The sequence below is a fragment of the Chiloscyllium punctatum genome, chromosome 2 (genome assembly GCF_047496795.1).
Source record: "Chiloscyllium punctatum isolate Juve2018m chromosome 2, sChiPun1.3, whole genome shotgun sequence".
Taxonomy (NCBI): Eukaryota; Metazoa; Chordata; class Chondrichthyes; order Orectolobiformes; family Hemiscylliidae; genus Chiloscyllium; species Chiloscyllium punctatum.
In genome coordinates this window covers 47785821-47808654 of record NC_092740.1, presented here as the reverse complement: position 1 = coordinate 47808654, position 22834 = coordinate 47785821, and the positions used below count along the sequence as shown (strand labels likewise).

The 22834-nt window shown below is 40.8% G+C and overlaps 1 protein-coding gene across 1 annotated transcript; it reads left to right on the top strand.

Moving 5' to 3' along the window:
• The first annotated feature begins 433 nt into the window (after positions 1-433).
• LOC140493098 (protein mab-21-like 3) lies at positions 434-13633 on the top strand. The gene is made up of 4 exons (XM_072591740.1): positions 434-917; positions 4814-5030; positions 12392-12569; positions 12648-13633. Exons 1-4 carry the CDS (start codon positions 494-496, stop codon positions 12879-12881), a joined length of 1053 nt encoding a protein of 350 aa, XP_072447841.1. The 5' UTR covers positions 434-493; the 3' UTR covers positions 12882-13633.
• The last annotated feature ends 9201 nt before the right edge of the window (positions 13634-22834 follow it).

Below are 22834 nucleotides of genomic sequence, written 5' to 3'. Positions count from 1 at the left end.
ATAGGAGCAACCCATCCTCCACCATCATTCTGAACATATCAAATTTGACTGTATACCACTTCATCTTATGGTATCAAAGTTCAGTAACAGAGTAAGGCGATTGTGAAAGAGTCCACACCTCAAAAGGGACCATTTGGCCCGATTGGTCCACTCTGAAACATTGTTCTACAGTAGCCTCTCAACTCTCCCTTTAACTCTATCACATTATCCTATCATTTCTCCCTCAAACCTTCACCTGGTTTCTCTACATATGACCCTAAATAACCCTGTCAGTTAATTTCATAGTTTGATCAGTCTTTGTGTAATCAGGTTTCTCCTGAATTCCCGATTAGATTTAACTTACAGTAACTAGTGCTGTGCAGCACAGTCGAAAGTACTTTATCAGCAGTAGCTCTGTAGACAGGAAGTCTAAATACTGTTCGCGTCAAGAGTTTAGAGCAAACAGAACTACAACCAAAAGGTTCAGAATTATTGCAAAGCGAACTGAATTAAAATGGAATTGCGAATCCACGCAGTGAGTGAGGCACTGGAAGAGCCTCTGCAGAAATATTACACAGATTTTGTGAAAATGGAGCCAGGCGAAAAGGTTAAGAAGGTCACTTTACAGCGGATGCTAAAACGGCTTCTGGAGTTTATTCACAGTCGAGACGATTTGTTTGCGGACTATTTCATCCAAGTGGGAAGTATTGCTGACGGAACCAAAGCCGAGGCTGTCGATGAGCTTGATGTCCTTATTCCCTTGCAGAAGGATAAACTCCGGGTTACTGCAGTTGACCAAAGTCTGAATTTATTTTCCATCGATGAGTATGTCGATGGAGATTGGAGATGTCTTTCTCACGATGAAACTATCTCGAGACTGTATGAATTGGTACGCGACTACAAAGATAAATATTACAAGGACGACCCTTCCTTTGCAGGTAAAAACACAAGTCCCTGGCCTTACCTAAAAACCTAGTTCAGCCAATCAGTATGAAGGGTAATGAGTAAATATACCCGAATTTAATGATCAGGTCAGTGCCAGTGGACCAGTTGATTTAATTAATTTGGGTAAAACACTCGAGAATGTCTATTCACACCAAAAATCTCACAGGATGGTGAAAAACATTTGGACCCTTTGGACTACAGGCAATATGTGACTGAGTAAGAAAAAAAGAAAACTGATGCTTTGAAAAAATATTTGAGAACTATTGTCCAGATGTCCATTTGTTTTGTGGAAGTGATTTTTTTTCTGTCTTTTCTTAGTCTCATTAATTGATCAGAGTAAAACTGTAAGGGAGAGGATTGTGTGGGTGTGATGCTACTGGAGGAAATGGTAATTCACCAGTTGTTTGCCTGAACTTTTCACCCAAGGGGTCACATTACAGGTTTTATTTGTCACATTCAAAGGATCTTTGACCAAATTGCAGAAAGACAGAGTTTGGCATAACATTAAACTTGTATTTCAAAGTAAAACTTGGGGTGTGCGGAAAACATAACTTATAGAATTACACAGTGCAGAAGCAGGCCCTGTGGTCCAACCAGTCCATGCTGCCCATAATCCCAAACTAAACTAGTCCCACCTGTCTGCTCCTGGTCCATATCCCTCCAAACATGTATTCATGTATTTATGTAAATGTCTTTTAAACATTATAATTGTACCCACATCCACAACTTCCTGTGGAAGTCCATTTCATACATGTACCACTTTAAGTAAAAAACATTACCCCTTGTCTTTTTTATATCTTTCTCCTCTCACCTTAAAATGGGTCCTCTAGTCTTGAAATCCCCCACCCTAGGGAAAAGACATCTGCCATTCACATTATCAAAGCCCCTCACGATTTTATAAACTTCTGTAACGTCACCCCTCAATCTCCTGTGCTCCAGTGAAAAACATCCCAGCCTATTCAGGATCTCTGGTAACTCAAACCTTCCAGTCCCAGCAACATCTTGGTAAACCTTTTCTGAACGCTTTCCAAAATAATAATATCCTTCCTATAACAGGGCAAAAGAAAAGTGAAAGCTCATTTAAACAGATCATTTAAAAATAAGCTATAATGGAGATAACCATTAGAAAGTGACAATTAAGTACTGGAATTAATTAATAAAACAGATTTTTGTCTTTTCATTGAAAGAACAGCCAGAGACTGAAGCTGACTAGATCCCAATCCCAGGTAATTGCTACGCAATTGGATCCAACTATCACTGACCTTATTCCTGAAGAGCCACACTCCAAGCTGGCCTAGCCACGCTTCATGTGAGACCGGGGGTGAAGCAGGTTGCCTTTGAGCCTGTTTTCTTCCTCTCCTGGCCCAGTATGTGCATAGGTTTTAGTGGAGTGAGCTGGAGGTGGCTGGGGAGGTGGGAGTGCATATATGTGTCTCGCACAGAATCTCTCAAACACATACAATCTCACACAGATTCATATTCACATGGACAGTCTCACATGGACAGACTCACATACTTGCTCAGAAACACACTAAAACAAAGTGACAGATAGACTCACTCCCACACACAGACTCACTCACTCAAATGCAGTCTCATTCACTCACTTACAGACTCACAGAAGCAGACACACATGAGATTTAATTATACACACACAGTCACTCTCTCACATACACACAGACGCACACTGACATGGACCACCTCACTCACAAAATGAACACACACAAACTTCCTTTATGGACCTATTCGCTCATTTATACACGCATACAAATACCTTCCCATCTATTTTAGTGTCATTCGCAAACTTGCCGATAGTACATTCACTTTCCTCATTTAAGTTATTAATTTATATTGTAGGTAATCATGGCTATAGCACTAATCCCTCCACCACTCCACTAGTTACAGGTTGCCAGCCTGAAAATTCCTCCCTATATCAACTCTCTGTCTTCTAATAGTTAATATACTACCCCCAACACCAAGAGCTCTCAATAGTCAAATGCCTTCTGAAAATCCAGATATATTATGTCTACTGCTTCCCTTTTAACTAACATCCTCCTCAATATCATGGGTTTGTATCTTATAAAGTGAGATTTATGTGTGGTACCTCATTGAATGCCTTTGGAAATCCAAATGGATTATGTCTACTGGTTCCCTTTTATCTATCCTGCTTCTTACCTCCTCAAAGAATGTTAGTAATTTTATTTTAGGTATGATTTCCCTTTCATGAAGTAATATTGACTCAGTGATTAGACTGTGGTTGGAATCTTGTAGGGGCTGAGCAATGTGGGCTGTCGTGAGGTTTGTGCCAGAACTGAGTCAGGCAAGATCTATCTTGATGTTTGGAGCAACTCATAGCATCTTTTATGTATTTACCAAGCAGTGAGCTGTGTTTCTCACTAGTTGCCAATTGAGAGGGAGTTGTTAAACATTTTACTAATGTTGCAACTTGCCCCAATACATTCAATTTCTTATTTTACCAAGCAAACTAGACATCAAGAATTCTTGACATGACAGTCAGAGTGGGTACCTGGCAACTACAGTTCACTGCTGGCTGTGAGGAGCCTCCATGTGGCTGAGCACCAAACAGTATCTCAGTCACAATCCATGGCCACCAGCTAAAAACTCCCTTCGTCTATGAATATTTGGCAACTCCTTGTGGCCATTGTGGTACCTCTCGAATCCACTTGCAGAACGCTCAGGAAATGTAGACCTGCATTGCAGCGCATACCAGCAACTAACATTGAAAGGCTACAGCAAGAACTCTTTGTGTGCAATGACTGGAACCCAGCTTGTGAACTGGACCAGGTTGTATTCCCAACTCACTTGCTGTGACTCATGTAGTGCCTGCCTTTGAGGCTCACATGCCTTGAGAATTAGCTCAGTCTCACACAACCAGGCAGCTTGCAATTTTGAGAGCAATCCTCATTCAAGATGGGTGTACATCTTCAGAAGTTGCTGGAAAAGCTCAGCAGATCTGGCAGCATCTGTGAAAAGAAATCAAACTTAACCTTTCAAGTCCGGTGGCCTTTCCTCAGAACTTGCAGGAAGGGTCACTAGAGCCGAAGCATTAACTTTGGTTTCGCTTTCAGATGCTGCCAGATCTGCTGAGCCTTTCTAGCAACTTCTGTATTTGTTTCTGATGTACAATGTCTGCAGTTCTCTTGGATTTTTTGGGGTGTACATCTTGCTGTATGGCAGTTTACTCAGCAAACACACTGTATTTGCAGCAAGCAAGCTGCAATCTCTCAAAGTCTTAGGTCTCCCCATGGTTCAGGGGGGCATCTGTCAGTCAGCGGTCTGACACAGTAAGTCAAGGGCAGACCTGATATCAATCCAGGTATTGGCCATGGTCAGACATCCCATTGGGATGTTCTCAGGTAGGGGCTGCATGCCTGGATCACAGTTAGTTCTGTAGCTTCCTCGCAGACGCTCAGTTCTGGTTGGTATCTCCTCAGGACTGTCTGGTTTGGTCACTCAAGAGGGAGGCCACTCTGTCCATTCAGAAATGAAGTGGGAAGAGTGTTAAAGGAGCTGACAAGGAGGGGCCTGCTGTGGGAAGGAAGCTTAAAAACCATTCATTGGAATTGGGGGCTGCAAGCTGGAAGGGAAGGATGATGCCAGTTGTGTTTCCAAATGGGGAATGTTAGTATGGCATGGATGGGAAACAGGTCAATATGGGAAGAGGATTCATCCATGAACAGGAGCACCCTGGCTTCCAGGGAGGTGCAGTTATGACCTATATAGCATAGGGTTGGAGGGAGGGGAGTGTAGGGAAATGGCTGATACTCAGATCTGAATCCCCTGTTATTCATATCTTTCTGAAAGTGTCATATATTGGGATGAAAGGCTTGGTATCTTATGTATTTAACTAATAATAAACTTCTGTTAATAGTTAAGAAAAGGACAATCACAGCTACAGCTTTGCCTCTGAAGATTGACTGGATAAAAATTGATTTGGTGCTTTGCATTGAAAGTGCCCTTCGGTTCTCTAATGTGGAATGGCCTTTTCCAAAATGGCTGAACGGTCAGTCCAAGTGGCTGACCTATCAACAACAAGAATCTGTCAGAAAAATGGGAATAGACATGACATGTCATGGAATACATTGGAGGTAAATGAAACAGTTGTATTTGCCACATCAAATTTTGTTTGATTATATTGAAAATAGTAAATTGATAATGTTAGTGGGATATAACTTTTGCACTGTGCATGCTGGGAGATTACTTGCTATAATATCAGTAAATAATAATAATGGTGAGTTTGTGAATGTTTTGAGCTACATCCACTCAAATAGATAAAAAACACTCTGTAGAGGCATTATAGGTTTGTCGTGATTCTGGAGAATGCACTTGAAGCTGTGTAACGTTATCAGAAAATAAAAATGTTAGGTATGGAAGCAGGAGTGCTCCTCAAACTTGCAGTCATTCAATGCAATGCAATACAATCTGATCTGCTCCTTCAACTTCATTTTCCCACCAATATCCCTTGTTTCTGTTAGAGCTCAAAACTCTGTCTCTCAGTTTTAAATAGAATCAAGAACATAGCATCCATCAGCTCTGGGGTAGACCATTCCGAAGATTCATCATCCTCAGAATGAGGAAATTTCTCATCCCAGTCATGGATCAGCTCTTAGTCATGAGACTTTGCCCCATTTTCTGGATCTCCACTCAAGGGAAACAAGCTTTCAGTGTCTACCTTGGCAACCCCTTTCACAATCTTGTTTTGTCTCACTGAGATCACCTTTCATTCTTTGAAACTGCAGAGAATATAGCCCAATTCACGCAACCTCCCATAAGAGGATAACTTTCTCATGCCAACAAACATTCTGGTGAACCTTATCTTTAACAACTCCAAGACAGCTGTATCCTTCCTTTGATGTGGAGACAAAACTTTGTATGGTTTCCCCAATGAGGTCTCAGTGTAGCCCTATACAACTGTAAGAAAATTTAATTATTCTGTTACAATCCCAGAGAAGATTTGCCAAATTTATACCGTAAGCCTGGATGAGACTGGTAGATTTAGTTTACAACTTAATTTGAGTTCAAAGTCAGCAAAGTTTGAAATCCTAGATATTTATTAAAGAAAAAAATGCATGTTTTTGAACAAGCAAAATAAACATTACCAGGCAAATGATGAAAAGGAAAACAATGTACAATGTTCTTGTACTCTACCACCAGAATTAGCATGAGGTAACAAACAAACTCTGGTTGAAAATATCATTTACAAAGTATATCAAATAGCAGGGACAATCAAGACAGATTCTGTGGATTTCTCAGCAACCCATCCAGATTTAGCAACCCTGTGAGACACTAAACCTCTTTAAACTTTACCTCAGAGCATTCCATCCTTATTACTGAGCAGAATCAAATGTAAACATTTACAGCTGCCAACTTCAAACACACAGAACAGAAACTGATTTATCACAATTTCTGTATTCAAATTCCTTTGCAAAAAAGGCCAACATTTCATTTGCCTTCCTAATTGGTTGCTGTTCCTGCATGTTAACTTTCTCTATTCCTTGAACAAGTAAAAAAAAATCTACAAGCATCAACATTTTGAATTTTAATACCATTTTTAAAGAAGTTCTGCTTTTCTACTATTACAAAGTGAATAGCCTCACATTACAAAATTAAAAACAAAAGAATTGAGGATGCAGTAACTCAGGAACAAAAGCAGAAGTTGCTGGAAAAGCTCAGCAGGTCTAGCAGCATTTGTGAAGAAAAATCAATTCTGAGGAAGGGGTCACCAAACCTTTGAGCCTCACATTATCATTAGTTCATGGTCCTCTGAAATTACTTTGGGTTATTTTGTTTTATCTTCATTCCTTTCGTGTAATAAACTTCTGTTTTATTGTTAATCAAATCTCTACATTGTATGCTTTTCTTTCAGTGAAAGACCACCTTATCAAATAAAAACAAAACAAAATAGGATCTATCAAACCAAATTACAGACTGGATTCTGACTGGTCTAGTAAAAAAGTTGTCAGAGATCATAACATTAACAGAACGGAATATGGAGTCCAAAAGCAGATAAAAATTAAAGAAATTATAGTCTCTGAGTCAACCGTGAAAAGTAGATATTAGATTATTGTGACCATTACAGCTGATGTTACCAGTAACATTGGTAGGTGAACAGTTGATGTTGAGATTCTGGGCTTTGCAAGCTGATTGAACTCTTTCGTCCTGGTTCCTTTCAACAGACATTGGTTGGCAGCTCACAGAATGAGACTTATTTTTTACTTTTTTTTAACTGCATTGTCGGGCTGTTTAGTGATGATTCTAAAAGCTCTGAACGTCACAGCACATCAATCCACATACTAGGACATTAGGCCATTAACAGTCACTGACCAAGGTTGAAGCTATTTTTCTATCTTTAACAGAGCTTACCAATAACTGAGGCCCCAGTATGGATTCTTGTAACATTTCAAGAGCTGCAATCTTCCAAATTGAATACATCCTGTTCACCCTACTTTCTACATCCTGTCATTAACCAATCCTCCATTGATGATAATGCATTACCCGAGCTCCATATGCTCAAATCTTACCTTATATCAATCAGTGTGATTATGGTTATTGGTGGTGATAGTGGTGGGAATAATTTTTAGTTACCAATGTTGCATGCAAAGTTTATCATAATGTTAGTTAAAGTAATTTAACAACATTTTTTCCTATAAAAGTATGGGCCTTTATTCTTTCATGGGATGTGGGATTGTTGGCAAGATAGACATTTGTTGCCTATAAGTAAGTTAGCTCGCTGAGCTGGAAGGTTTGTTTTGAGATATTTCATCATCATACTAGGGAACATCTTCAGTGAGAGTCTCCGGTGAAGCGCTTGGTGGTATTCCTGAGTCTCTATTTATCGATCTTAGTTTCTTAAGCTGGGTGATGTTATTTCCGATTCTTTTTCTTTCAAGGGAAGGTAGATAGGGTCTAAATCGACATGTTTATTAATGGAGTTCTGGTTCGAATTCTTGTGTATGTCTTTGTTTCGCATGTCTTTGGATGTGTGTGTTGTCCCAGTCAAAGTTTTTTTTTGTTGCCTATCCCTAATTGCTCTTAAAGTAAGTGGTTTACTAGACTATGTCAGAGGACTCTGCAGAGTCAATCACATTGCCTTGTCTTCGGAAATTATACATGGGTAAGGATGGCAGACCTCCTTCTCTAAAGGACATCAGTGAACTAATCAACAAGCAACAATGGCTTCATGGCCATAATAATAAGCTTTTAATTGCAGAATGATTAATTGATTTTAGTTCTGCGAGTTGTCTTGGTGCATTCAAACACATGCCCCAGACCATTACTGTGGACCGTTAGATGAGAGTCCAGTGGCATTAGTATTATCTACCACTGCCCATGATTGAGTGCTAATGTGCTCGTTGTTATGAGCAACTGATTTAGAATGACTTGCATTTAATTGATAAAAATATTCCAAGGCCATTCACATTCGCACAATCAGATCAATTTCTCCCTCCTATTTCCCATCTACATGCTGCTCCTCAAAAACATCACCTAAAAAATACATGTACACTGATGACACTGCACTGTTTCTAAACTATCCAATTGCCTTTCCAACACCTAATACTGGCTGAGCAGAAATATCCTCCAAAAAATTATTTGGAAGGTTGAAGCCATTGTCTACCAACCCTGTCACCAACTCTGTTCTCCACTTACCAACTTTGTCGCTTTCCTGAACGACTCTAAGAGTCTGAGGTAGACTAGGTGTAATTTTGGTGTCATATCGTCCACATACTCACTATCATTAAGATCCGTTGTTTCCTTCTCCATAATATAATTGTACCCACACTGCCTCAGCTCATCTGTTCCTGAAAACCTCATCCACGGCATTTCTACCTCGACACTTGACTATTCCAACTCCTAACTGGTTTTCCAAGTTCCATTCTTTGCAACTTAAAGTCAGCCATACTTTGTGACCGATATTCTACTTTGCACCATTCAACCATGAAACATGTTCTTGTTTACTACATTGGCTCCCAGTTGAGCAACACCTCCTTCAACCTGGTTTTCAAATCATTTTACTCCAAATTTCTGTTATCTACTCCAGCCATATCATCTTCGTCTAATTCTGATCTCCTGTGCATCCCAATTTTAACTGCACCACCAGTAATAGCCATGTCTTTTGCAGCCAGAGACCTGAGTGTTCGAGATACCCCACACAAAACACTGTGCCTCTCTCTGTGTCTTTTAAGAAGATGACCAATCTTTTGGTCATCTCTCCTAGTATCTTCTTAACGTGGCTTTGTGTCCAAATTTGTTTTAGAACATTAGAACTGAAGATATTTCAGTATAATGAATTGCAGACAACACAAAGCTGGGTAGGAGGGTGAACTGTGTGGAGGATGCAAAGTTGCTTCAGTGTGATTTGGATAAATTGAGCGAGTGGACAAATGCATGGCAGATGAAGTATGATGTGGATAAATATGAGAGCAAACTCAGGAAAGTATGTTATTGTCTGAATTGCATTGGATTGGAAAACAGACCTAGGTGTCTCTGTGCACCAGTCACTGGAAGTAAGTATACAGGGTCAGCAGGTGATGAAGGTGGCAAATGATATGTTGCCCTTCATAGCAAGAGCATGAATATCTTTCTGCAATTGCACAGGGCTTTGGTGAGAGCATACCTGAACTATTGTTTGCAGTTTTGGTTTCCTTACCTGGTGAAGAATGTTCTGGCTATGGAGGGAGTGCAACAAAGGTTTCCTAGATTGATTCCTGAGATGGCAAGAATGATGTATAGAGTTTGGATTTTTAAGACTACATTCACTGGAGCTTAGAATAATGAGAATCTATAATCTAAGAACCTATAAAATTTTGACAGGACTAGACACGAAGACTGCAGGAAGGATGTTCCCAATGTCCAGGAAGTCCAGAACCAGGGGTCACTATATAAGGATAGATGGTAGGCCATTTAGGGCTGAAATGAGGAGAAATGTCTTCCACAGGTGAGCATGTCACAGAAAGCAGTTGAAGCCAAAACATTGAAATGTTTTCAAGATGAGTTAGATATTAGCGAGTTTTGAGAAGATTTGTAGCTCAAGTTGAAGTTCTGGATGTAGGTTTGCTCACTGAGCTGGAAGGTTAATTTTCAAATCTACATCCATGAGTTAGATATACTTGTTCGGGTTAAGAGATCAAAAGGTGTGGAGAGAAACCGGGAAAAGGTACTGAGTTGGATGATCTGCCACAGTCATATTGAATGGTGGAGCTAGGTTGAAGGGCTAAATGGCCTACCCCTGCTCCTATTTTCTGTAGTTCTATTTTAAAGACATTTTATAATGAACAGTTTTTTCTTGTCTTTGTCTATACGTGTGACACTGTATTAATCAGAGAGTGTATTTGCGCTCACTGAATATCCAGCGATACCTAGTTAGAGCTAGGTTTTCCTTACTTAGTTAAAGTTAAAAATCACACACACAATATCAGATTATAGTCCAACATGCTCCGAAAACTCGTACTTCCAAAGAAACCAGTTGGACTATAACCTGGTGTTGTGTGATTTTTAACTTTGTCCACCCCAGTCTAACACCAGCGTCTCCACATCATTACTTAGTTAACTTCAAATGAATTAAAAGCAAAAGCTCCTGAATCCAAGATAATTTCAGATAGGTGCAGAGATCTCTGATACTGAGTATCCACAAAGAGGAAAGATAGTACAAGAATGAGAATTAATAGACAGAAGACGATGAAGTACTTTATTTTTCGGAGAAAGAAATCGCATAAATGTGTTCATTCTTCCCCAGGACAGCATTAACTGGGGGGGGGGGAATGGGTGCGGCAGTGTGGGGTGGGGAAAAACAAGGTATTTAATTCAATCTCTGAAATTCAGGACACCGTAGACCACCCTATTGTGCTCCAACACATCTTGTCTGTTTTCTAGCTGTGTAGGATTGTCCTCACTTGCTTCTAATCTTTGTTATATGAACACAGCCCAAGTACCTTCAGTAATTGTGAGGATTACAAAACGTATATTACAAAAACAGATCATTCAGCCCAACTGGTTCCACGCTAGGGCTTATACTTGTAGGAATGAAATCCTGTCCCCCTCACCCTGGGCCAAAGACTCAGGAGGCAGATAGGATTCAGGCACATGGAAGTCTTTCTTCTTATTCACAATGCTCCACCTGCTAAACTTCTTCAAATCCTGCTTTGTTATTCTATACGTGATTCTGCTGCACCTGGTCTTCTGGCTCTCTTAAGGAGATACTCCCTATTACTCATCTAGATGCTGCTTGTCAGTGACACTGTTCACAGGTATGGGGTCAGCTTACTCATTACACCGAAGACCCCCAGCTCTGCACCTCTCTTAATCCCTTCACTGCCTTTGTATTGTAGAACACATGACAGCCCTTTCGTTCAACACAATGAGTTGTAATTACCTCCAGCTAGAAATTAAGAAGTCTGAAACTCTAGTCTTGGTCAACTTCACAATCCAAATATGACCGGAATTAATTCTAACCTTTCCCCAAACACTGTCACAGATTCAACCAAACCTGTTAAATCCAAAACTCTCAGAGTTAAATTGTGATAATCAAAAAGTTGTCTACTTACATCTTCATAACTTTGCCTAATTCTCTCTGCCTTAATATATCTCCAATAGAGATTTCATCTCATTTCAATGTTGGTCTCTCATCAACGACTCTGCATAAATTCAACTCATCTAACTGATCATATCTTATTGGCACCACTCTCAGTCACACAATATCATCACTAAAAAACTTTTGATGCCAACCCTCCAATACTGCATACTGTAAATGTCTAATTCTCATATTTAAAGCCTTCCCTATCTCTATACTTTCTCTAGGCCTATAATTTTCACTTCACACTGACCTTGTGAATCTTCTCTCCTACTCCCTAGCTAGGTTCTATGGTTTGAGTTGAAAAGTGTGGCATTGGAAAAGCCCAGCAGGTCAGGCTGCATCTGAGGAGCAGGAGGATGGACGTTTCAGGCATAAGTCCTTCATCAGGGATTCGCCTGCTCCTCGGATGCTGCCTGACCTGCTGTGCTTTCCAGTGCCAAACTTTTCGTCTTTGATCTCGAGCATCTGCACTCCTCACTTTCTCCTAGTCTGTGGTATTGCGTCCATTTCCTGAATCCCCTCTTCACTATTATTGGACTTTTTAAACACTCTTCTTAAAAGCCAAGTTTTTTAGTTAAACTTTTGTTCAAGTTATATCTTTGTTTGTCCTAGGATCTATTTGATTGCTCCTTTGCAAAGCACTTTGTGTTTTTGTTCTTACATTATGGGTCCTAAAAAAGTACAAGTTATTGTTGTTATTGATTCCTTCTTTTAATCTTAAAAGTGTGGGTAATTAACACATTCAAAGACTGACTTTGCGGTAATTAGAAATTGATTAATGCCACAATTACAGAACCAAATCGTATAGTCATTCAGTAAACAGTTATAACCAGATGATGCATATTGCAAAATTACCAATTTGCATTTTTCTTTCAAAAGACCATCCTTCTCAAGGATCGATGCCTACTTAATTGGTGAAATTGATAGCAAAGGTGGTTATCGAAAAAAAGCCTTCAAAATCTTTAAATCTCTCAATGGCTACTATTGGACAAAGGATCAATTACGCAAAGACTACCAGGGAAAGAGCCAACCTTTTCTTGGGTCCTTCATGACGAAGGTAGGTTTTCTTTACTCATTTTATACTTGAATTAACAAATCACCTTGTTCATATTCTCACTGTCGCTCTCCTTTGCAGATTCTCTATTTACATGCAAGAGAAAAGTATCCAGAATCTCAGCACTGGAACTCTCTGGGAAAGTCATTTTGCAACTTCTTGGATGTTTTAAACCAATGCTGTAATGAGAAACGCCTGGATCATTATTATCAAACCAACAACAACCTCTTTGAATATGTTGCTGGGGAAACCTTCCTGTGGTTACAAGAAAACATCCGCAATATTCTACAAAATCCAGAAGAAGAACTTTCCTAAACTGTTTTGTAAAAAAATGGCTTAAACCTGCTCTAAAGGAATATATTGGACTTTAGTTAATTAAAGCAAATAAAGCAATTAAGTAATTAATTTGTTAACTAATAATTCATTTGTAGCAAACTAGTTGCTTTAACTAATTTGCTTTAATTAAATGTTTTGTTTATCATTTGTAAACCAACTGCAGCTAGAACTACATTGGGCATTTCCCCCACTCAGCTACCTTAAAGTAAAAGTCAAGGCAGCATCATCTTACCAGATCATAGAATCGCTACCTCATGAGGGACACAGCTGGTAGTAGTTTAATCTGAGGCCACCAAACCTCAGGTGAGGGGAGAGGCTGAGAAGGAGAGTCCTTTATGGGAACATCAGCCAGTGTAGGAATTGATCCCATTTTGCTGGTATCACTCTGCATTGCAAACCAACTGTACAGCCAACTGAACTAGCCAGTCCTTTCATCTGCTATAGCTCTGGAAATTATTAGAGAATGCATAAAGTCAATGTTACAACAAATAATTGGGAGATTCTCTATATTAGTTATTAACCAAACCCTAATGCTCCCATTTGTAATTTTTTTTTTGTATTATACATCAGGCTGAATTTACCTGCAGCAATCTAAAATCCAATACTGGGATCCTATTTGAGGCCTGAACCCAAAATAGTCTCCAATGGTATGATTTTCCATGAAGTGTGCTCTTAATAAGGCTGTTACACTGTTCTATTTCTTTCTTCACTTTAAACACAATCAATTATTTAACAACACTGTAATCAGATCTTTATCTTTAACAAGCTCATAATACAAAGTTCAATGACAGTATTCAATTCATTAAACTAACGTGATTCCACTTGATTAGATTTGTTTTATTGTTGAATTTGTGGCTCAGATGGCAGGACCATGCTTTGCCATTCCACACTGACAGCAGTGTTTGTTCAAAACACTTACACTAATTCAATATGATCTTTGCACTAGATGCATGCTCACACCAAATTACAATACATTAAAAGAAAAATTATGCAGGTTTCATATATTGTGCACCAAGAAGATACACTCATTTTCATTGCAATCTCTCCCAATGTTTCTGTTCTTATTAGTATAAATCTGTTCAGATAACATGTTCCAGAACCCTAAAACATGAAAAAGATCCTAAAGACTTTTCAGTTCCCTTAGCTCCTCAATCTTACCATTTCAGAAGAAGTGAAAGCTGATTTAACTTATTGTGTGCTCATCCCATAAACAACCCTGGGATTGAGCCTGAGAATTTGCATATCCACATCCACCTCCACATTTTTTGTTCAGTCAAGAATAGCATGGGTGGAGAGCTAATGAGAGGGCAGTCAGCAGTCCCATAATGAAAGGTTAGTGCTGCTAAGGCAGAAGGGTAAGCCTGAGACTGTCCAAAAAACCAACTAAAAATTTAAAATGTAAAAGAATGCTCATAGGTGTTATGCCCAAGAGTCATCTAGATTTGAAATGTTAGCTTGCTGTCTCTCCATGGAAGCGATCTGACCGGTTGTGATCTCCAGCATTTGTTATTTTCAATCCATTCCTGGATTGGGTTAACACCTTGGTTGCAGCTTTTTCAACCTTGTGATTTATTCGTTGAACCTTGCAGTGAGAGGCAGTACCACTTGCCCTTTGGGCTGTTCGCGGGAGATCATTTCTAAGCGGCTGCCCATCTTCAGACTCACCCATGCACTCTGATGTGATGAAAATGCCATCTATCTCTGAAAATGACCCATAATTGCAACCTTCATTGACTTAGTTTGCCGTCCAACATGGTGGGTAATTCTGATTACAGCTACCTCTGCAAACTCACTGACAGGGAGAGGACAGCAGCATGGGGATGGCACAGCATGGTCGATTGCTTATTTTCCAACGACACAAGCCCCCACCCCCACCCCACCTCACCACCAGAATTTGATACATGAGGCTGCATAAATTCTAGCCATTTTCTTTCACATAATAGTAGTAAATTATTACAGTCTTTATCAAAAGCATGGACCAAAGAACTGGACTCCAGGGTTGAGGTAAGAATGACTGCAGTTGAAATCAAGATTTGACTAAATTCGATGCCTCCACAATCTCTTTAGCTATCTCCTCACCCAAGTGATGGGAACTGGGGGAAAGCTCTCCACTGGTTGGAGTCATACCTGGCTCACAGGAAGATGGTTGTGGTTGTTGATTAGTCATCTCAGTTCCAGGACATTTCTGCAGGAATCCTTTAGAATGGCATTCTTGGCCAAACCATCTTCCGTTACTTCACTCATAAATTTTCCTCATCCTAAGGTCAGAAGTGGGGTTATTTACTGATGATTATGTAATGTTCAGCACCATTCTCAATTCCTCAGATTCTGTAGGAGTACGGCAAGACCTGCACAGCATTCAGGATGGGCCTGAGAAGTGGTAAGTAACAGTTGCACTGCAGAAGTTGCTAGGTGATGACCATCTCCAGCAAGAGAGAATCTAACCATTTTCATTTGAGATTTAATGGCTTTACCATCACTGAATCCCATACTATCAATATTCTGGGGGTTACCATGAACCAGAAACTGAGCTGCAGCTAAGTCAATGTGCTCAGTGGCACGAACCAAGTTCATGACTGGATACGGATACATCTCTGGGCTCTACCCTTGTTGTCATGGCTGAGTCTACCTAGATGCTTTCCACATCCTTGTTTTATGATGCATTGCTTTGCCTTGTCTTTTTTTGCTTTGCCTCCTTAGCCAGAAGTTACTCTGATATCATTGGATAGAATTATATATCTTCTCTATCCCACAGGTTTATCCTGGAATGCCGATGCCTTGCTCCTGATACCCAATACTGCAAACAAAACTCTCCACTGCACTGCATCATGGCAATCTCGAGGATTATCTGGTACCCATTGATCATAAGCCCTCTTGACAAGGTTAAAAAACCCATGATTATTTGGAAGCAATGTTTCAATTGGTTAGCTATTAAATAGTAGCAATCAAAACAAGAAGAGACAATAATGCAAGCAGTTGTATTTCCAAAGTGACATTTATCTGCATGCATATAACTGTCACACTAACGGAAAATTATATCATTCCTGTGGGAAGGTATAACACTCCTCAAAGCGCCATCATTTAGAAAGTGAATGCTGCTACATGATGCCACTCAGAAAATTATGTAAAACCCATAAACGCAGAGCAACAAAGAAATAAACAAATCAGAATAAATCAGGGAAATAATAGAGAATAGTTTATGACTAATTAGTAAAACAAAATTGTTTCATGTGAAAGAGTAAACAAGGTAATAGCAAACTGTGAGTCAGCTAAGGATAAATGGGATGTTACACTGTATTTAAGAAAGGTGAGAGTGAACAAACATATACATATAGGTTTGTCAGTTTAAGATCAGTCTGGAGAATGATACAAGTATTTTCTATTAGATATCAAGTAACAGAGCACCTGGAAGAAATATGTTCTATCAGAAAAAGTTTTGTTAAAACTGGGTTTAAATAATTTAGTTAATATGTTGATCTTTAACAAGATGGCGACAGCTGGCCATGGATGTAGCCTGCATGACTTTCTAGAAGACATTCAATAAGTTTTCATGCAAAAGGTTATTAACAAAAATAAAACCATAAGATATAGGAGCAGATATAGGCCATTTAGTTCATTGAGACTATAGGTAATTCCGCTATTAAGCAGTAGTTGCATTCTATTGCAATCCCATGCTGTACAAAAATCACACAATACAAACACACTTAAAGTGTTGGTGATGTAATCGTGTTAAAAGTTCTCATTTTGAAAAATCATTCAGCAATTCACCAATTGTGTTACAGCCAAATCGCGTTGACGAAATGCGAACAGTAGGAGAATGACCTGTACTCCACTATTCGATTATGGTTGATAATGTTTCTTAACACCATTCTCCTGTTTCTCCCCCTAACCTTTGATCCTCTTACTAATCAAGAAATTGTCTATCTCTGTCTCAAATACATGCAATCACTTGGCCTCCACAGTCATCTGCAGCAATAAGCTACACAGATTCACCACCTGCTGGCTGAAGAAATTACTCCTCATCTCAGTTGTAAAGGGTCATCCCTTCACTCTAGGGGCCGTGCCCTCAGGTCTGAGTCTCTCCGATTAGTGGAAACACCTTCTTCATGTCTATTGTATCCAGGCCTTTCAGTATTCAGTATGTTTCAGTGAGATCCCCCACTCATCCTATAAACTCGTTAGAGTACAGACCCAGAGTCCTCAACCACTCCACATTTGGTAAACCCTTCATCCCTGGGATCATTCAAATGTGGTCTAAGGAGACCCTTATACAGCCTCAACAGTACATCTCTGCAGTATATTCTAGCCCTCTCTAAATGAATGCTAACATTGCATTTACCTTCCTAATTGCCAAATGAACCTGCATGTTAACCTAGAAAGAATCCTGAACTCTGACTCCTGAATTACTTTGTGCTTCAGATTTCCAAAACCTTTCCCTAGCCAAGCTGTTCCAAAACAGTTATAAAACTGGCATCTACCAGGCAATGTGGAAAATTGCCCGGGTAAGACCCATACATAAAAAGCAGGACAAATCCAACACAACCAATTACTACCCCATCCGTCTACTTTTGATCATCAGTAAGGTGATGAAAAGTGTCATCAACAATGCTATCAAGCAGCACCCCCTTAGCAATAACCTGCCCAGTGATGCTTGGTTTGGGTTCTGCTAGGGCCACTCAGCTCCTGATTTCATTACAGCCTTGGTTCAAATATGGACAAAAGAGCTGAATTTCAGAGGTGAGGTGAGAATGACAGCCCTTGACATCAAGGCTGCATTTGGCTGAGTGTGACATCAAGGACCCCAACCAAAACTGGAATCAATGGGTATCAAGGGGAAATCTCTCCACTGGTTGGAGTCATGCCTGGCACATAGGAAGATGGTCATGGTTGTTGGAGGTTAGTCATCTCAGCTCCAGGACATCCATGCAGGAGTTCCTCAGGGTAGTGTCCCAGGCTCAACCATCTTCAACTGCTTCATCAATGACCTTCGCTTCATCATAAGGTCAGTGATAGGGATGTTTGCCAATGACTGCACAATATTCAGCACCATTCACAACTCCTCAGGTGCTGAAGCAGTCCATGTTCAAATGCAACAAGATCTGGACAATATCCAGGCTTGGGCCAACAAATGGTAAGTAACTTTTGTGTCACACAAATGCCAGACAATGACCATCACCAGTAAGAAACAATCTAACCACTGTCGCTTGACCTTCCATAGTATTATCATCACTGAATTCCCCACTATCAACAGCTTGTGGGTTACCATTGATCAGAAACTCAGTTGGATAAACACTGAATTCCCAAAGTCTGTCCACTGTTTATAAGGCACAAGTCAGGAATGTGATGGAATACTCCCCACTTGTCTGAATGGGTGCAGCTCCAACAACACTCAAGAAGCATGAATCCATCCAGTACAAAGTAGCTCACTTGATTGGCACCACATCCACAAGCATCCACTTCCTCACCACCGACACTCAGTAGCAGCAGTGTGTACTATTTACAAGATGCACTGCAGAAATTCACCAAAGATACTCAAATAGCACCTTCCAAATCCATAACCACTTCCATCTTGAAGGACAAGGGCAGCAGATATATGGGAACATCACCAATTTCAAGTTCACCTCCAAGTCACTCATCATCCTGACTTGGAAATATATCACCATACCTTCACTGTTACTGGGTCAAAATCCTGGAATTCCCTCCCTAATGGCATTGTGAGTCTGCAGCAGTTCAAGAATGCAGCTCATCACCACCTTCTCAAGGGCAATTAGGGAGGGGCAATAATGCTGGGCAGCCAGTGACACCCACAACATACAAAATGAATAAATAAATTTAAAAATTGGTAATCTTGTGAATTGTCCTGATGTCCCTGGGCTGAGGGAGTCCAGATCTAGATGACATAGTTTTAGGGTGAGAGGGCAAAAAGTTAAGGACTTAAGGGGCAACTTTTTCACGCAGAGGGTGGTATGCACCAAGGAACCTCTATTATCTGGCATTTGATTATCCGAATATCGAATTATTCAGCAAGATCGCAAGGTCCCAATGCTTGGCTAAACTATGTTATCAGGCATTTGATTATCCAGAATTCGATTAACTGAACGACATACTGCCCACCCGTGTCCTTCAGATAACCGAGGTTCCTTTGTACATGGAATGAGCTGCCAGATGAACTGGTGGAGGCTGGTATAATTGCAATATTTAAAAGGCATCTGTATGGGTACACGAATTGGAAGGGATTTGATGGCTATGGGCCAGGTGCTGGCAAATGGGACTGGATTAGATTAGGATATCTGGTCGTGAGGTGAAAATCTTCAACAAAATGTACAATTTATCTTAATACTTAAGTTTTGTACTAATAAATGTCAATAAACCTGTGGAGAAATAAAGATCAAGGGGATATAATCATAAAACAAAAGTTAGTTTATTAAGAAGCAAAATTAAGGAGCCATTCCTCACATAATTAAATCTTCAATTCCCTCTCTCAAAAGTTGTAGATGTTATGGCAATGTTCAACCCTGTGATAGATTTTTGGTAGATATAAGTATCAGGGCAAAAGTAAAAAAAACTGTCTTTAATTACAGTTAAGCCATTTTTAACGGGTTTGAGAAAAGGCCTGAGGAGTCACTTAGTCAATTCTGGTTGCTAATGTTCTTAAATTCCAAACTTCCGATGTCCTCCGAGAACTTTACTGCTACTCCAGGAAACTTAATTTATCATTTTCATTTTGCAGCTTTCCAAACAAAATAATTGACAACTAGGAACTTCACTGTCCATGTCTTATAGTGATTCAAGTTTTGATTTATTTTGCTTCAATGTTTTTCTCCATTTAAAAAACAAATTCAATCATGTAACACTTTCATTGCAGGTGGATTAACTCTCATAATAATGATCTCAATTTCTTTTCTGACATCCTATTGACTACATTACTATATTTAAATATGCATAGTGATAAATGCAGAGTGAGGAAATTTTTCACCTTCAGAGTGAAGTAAATTGCCTGTTGAAGTATTTAGTGAAAATTTTAGAGATTAGATTAAAAATCAGAAAACAGAGGTAAGAAATAAATGCTGACCTAGCCAGTGAAGTCCACATGACATGAGGGAATTTTAAAGAGCTGCATGTGTAAATGCACTGAAACTATCACAATTATTTGCAAAACTTGTTATTTTAAAAGATTCATAGAGTGCAGAAAAGGGCATCTGCATTGACATAACTACCACTAAAAGTGAGCTAGTCCCAATTTCCTGCACTTGTCCCATATCTTTGAATGTTTTGATGTTTAAAGAACTCATCCAAATACTTTTTTAAAGGTAGTAAGTTTTCTAGCCTCCACTACTTTCCCAAGCAGTGCAGTTCAGATTGCCAATACTCGCTGAGTGAAAGTTCCTCCCACATCCCCTCTGAATTTCTTGCCCGTTACGCTAAAACTATGCCTTCTCATCATTGATGCCTCAACGAAGGGGAACAGCTGCTCTCTCTATTCACCCTGTCCATAATCTTATACACCTCAATCATGTCACCCCTCAGTCTTCTCTGCTCGTAAGAAAATAATTCAAGCATATCCAATCTCTCCTTTTAGCTCAATTTCTCCATCCCAGGCAACATCATGATGAAACTCCTCTGTATGCCCTCCAGTGCTATCACATCCTTCCTGTAGTGAGGTAACCCGAACTATACACAGTACTCTAGTTGTGGCCAGACCAACGCACTATACAACTCCAGTATTACCTTCTTGCTGTTATACTCTGTTAGGGCTGTCCCATGACAGTATGGCAATAATGTCCAACGAAAGTCCCAACAAGCTTTGCAATATGTTTAACGGGAATTTAGAGAGTGTAGGAAAGGTTTGTGTTCTCAGCATTTAAACAATAAGACTTGGACGTTTTCCCAAGAGGATAGCGTGTTAGTACTGTTACCAGCGATAAGAGATCCTTTCAAAGCCAGATTTAGTGCTCTTTATCAAATGGAGAAAAAATTGAGTCAGGTGAACTATTTAGTAAAGATGGGGTAAAAACAATGACTGCAGATGCTGGAATCCAGATTCTGGATTAGTGGTGCTGGAAGAGCTCAGCAGTTCAGGCAGCATCTAAGGAGCTTCGAAATCGACGTTTCGGGCAAAAACCCTTCATCAGGAATAAAGGCAGTGAGCCTGAAGTGTGGAGAGATAAGCTAGAGGAGGGTGGGAGTGGGGAGAAAGTAGCATAGAGTACAATGGGTGAGTGGGGGAGGGGATGAAGGTGATAGGTCAAGGAGGAGAGGGTGGAAAAGGAGATAGGCAGGTAGGACAAGTCCGGACAAGTCATGGGGACAGTGCTGAGCTGGAAGTTTAGAACTAGGGTGAGGTGGGGGAAGGGGAAATGAGGAAACTGTTTAAGTCCACATTGATGCCCTGGGGTTGAAGTGTTCCGAGGCAGAAGATGAGGCGTTCTTCCTCCAGGCGTCTGGTGGTGAGGGAGCAGTGGTGAAGGAGGCCCAGGACCTCCATGTCCTCGGCAGAGTGGGAGGGGGAGTTGAAATGTTGGGCCACGGGGCGGTGTGGTTGATTGGTGCGGGTGTCCCGGAGATGTTCCCTAAAGCGCTCTGCTAGGAGGTGCCCAGTCTCCCCAATGTAGAGAAGACCGCATTGGGAGCAACGGATACAATAAATGATATCAGTGGATATGCAAGTAAACCTTTGATGGATGTGGAAGGCTCCTTTAGGGCCTTGGATAGAGGTGAGGGAGGAGGTGTGGGTGCAGGTTTTACAGTTCCTGTGGTGGCAGGGGAAAGTGCCAGGATGGGAGGGTGGGTTGTAGGGGGGCGTGGACCTGACCAGGTAGTCATGGAGGGAACGGTCTTTGTGGAAGGCAGAAAGGGGTGGGGAGGGAAATATATCCCTGGTAGTGGGGTCTGTTTGGAGGTGGCGGAAATGGCGGCGGATGATTTGGTTTATGCGAAGGTTGGTAGGGTGGAAGGTGAGCACCAGGGGCGTTCTGTTCTTGTTATGGTTGGAGAGGTGGGGTCTGAGGGCAGAGGTGCGGGATGTAGACGAGATGCGTTGGAGGGCATCTTTAACCACATGGGAAGGGAAATTGTGGTCTCTAAAGAAGGAGACCATCTGGTGTGTTCTGTAGTGGAACTGGTCCTCCTGGGAGCAGATCCGGCAGAGGCGGAGGAATTGGGAATACGGGATGGCATTTTTGCAGGAGGTAGGGTGGGAAGAGGTGTAATCCAGGTAGCTGTGGGAGTCGGTGGGTTTGTAAAAAATGTCAGTGTCAAGTCGGTCATCATTAATGGAGATGGAGAGGTCCAGGAAGGGGAGGGAGGTGTCAGAGATGGTCCAGGTAAATTTAAGGTCAGGGTGGAATGTGTTGGTGAAGTTGATGAATTGCTCAACCTCCTCGCGGGAGCACGAGGTGGCGCCAATGCAGTCATCAATGTAGCGGAGGAAGAGGTGGGGAGTGGTGCCGGTGTAATTACGGAAGATCAACTGCTCTATGTAGCCAACAAAGAGACAGGCATAGCTGGGGCCCATACGTGTGCCCCTGGCTACCCCTTTGGTCTGGAGGAAGTGGGAGGATTCAAAGGAGAAATTGTTAAGGGTGAGGACCAGTTCGGCCAAACGAATGAGAGTGTCGGTGGAAGGGTACTGTTGAGGACGTCTGGAGAGGAAAGATGCCAGATAGTAAAGATGCCAGATAGAAAGAAAAGGTATCGAGTATGTCATGGGAACATGGCAGGCCAGGCAGCATGGGCATATGACCGAAACGTCGATTCTCCTGCTCCTCGGATGCTGCCTGGTCTGCTGTGTTTTTCCAGCACCACTCTTTTCAACTCTGGTCTCCAGCATCTGCAGTCCTCATTTTCTCCCTGTCATGTGAACAGGTTGAAACTGTATTACACTAGTGAGAAAGAACTGGAGAAACAGGTGTTAGTTACTGCCCTGCAGAGTG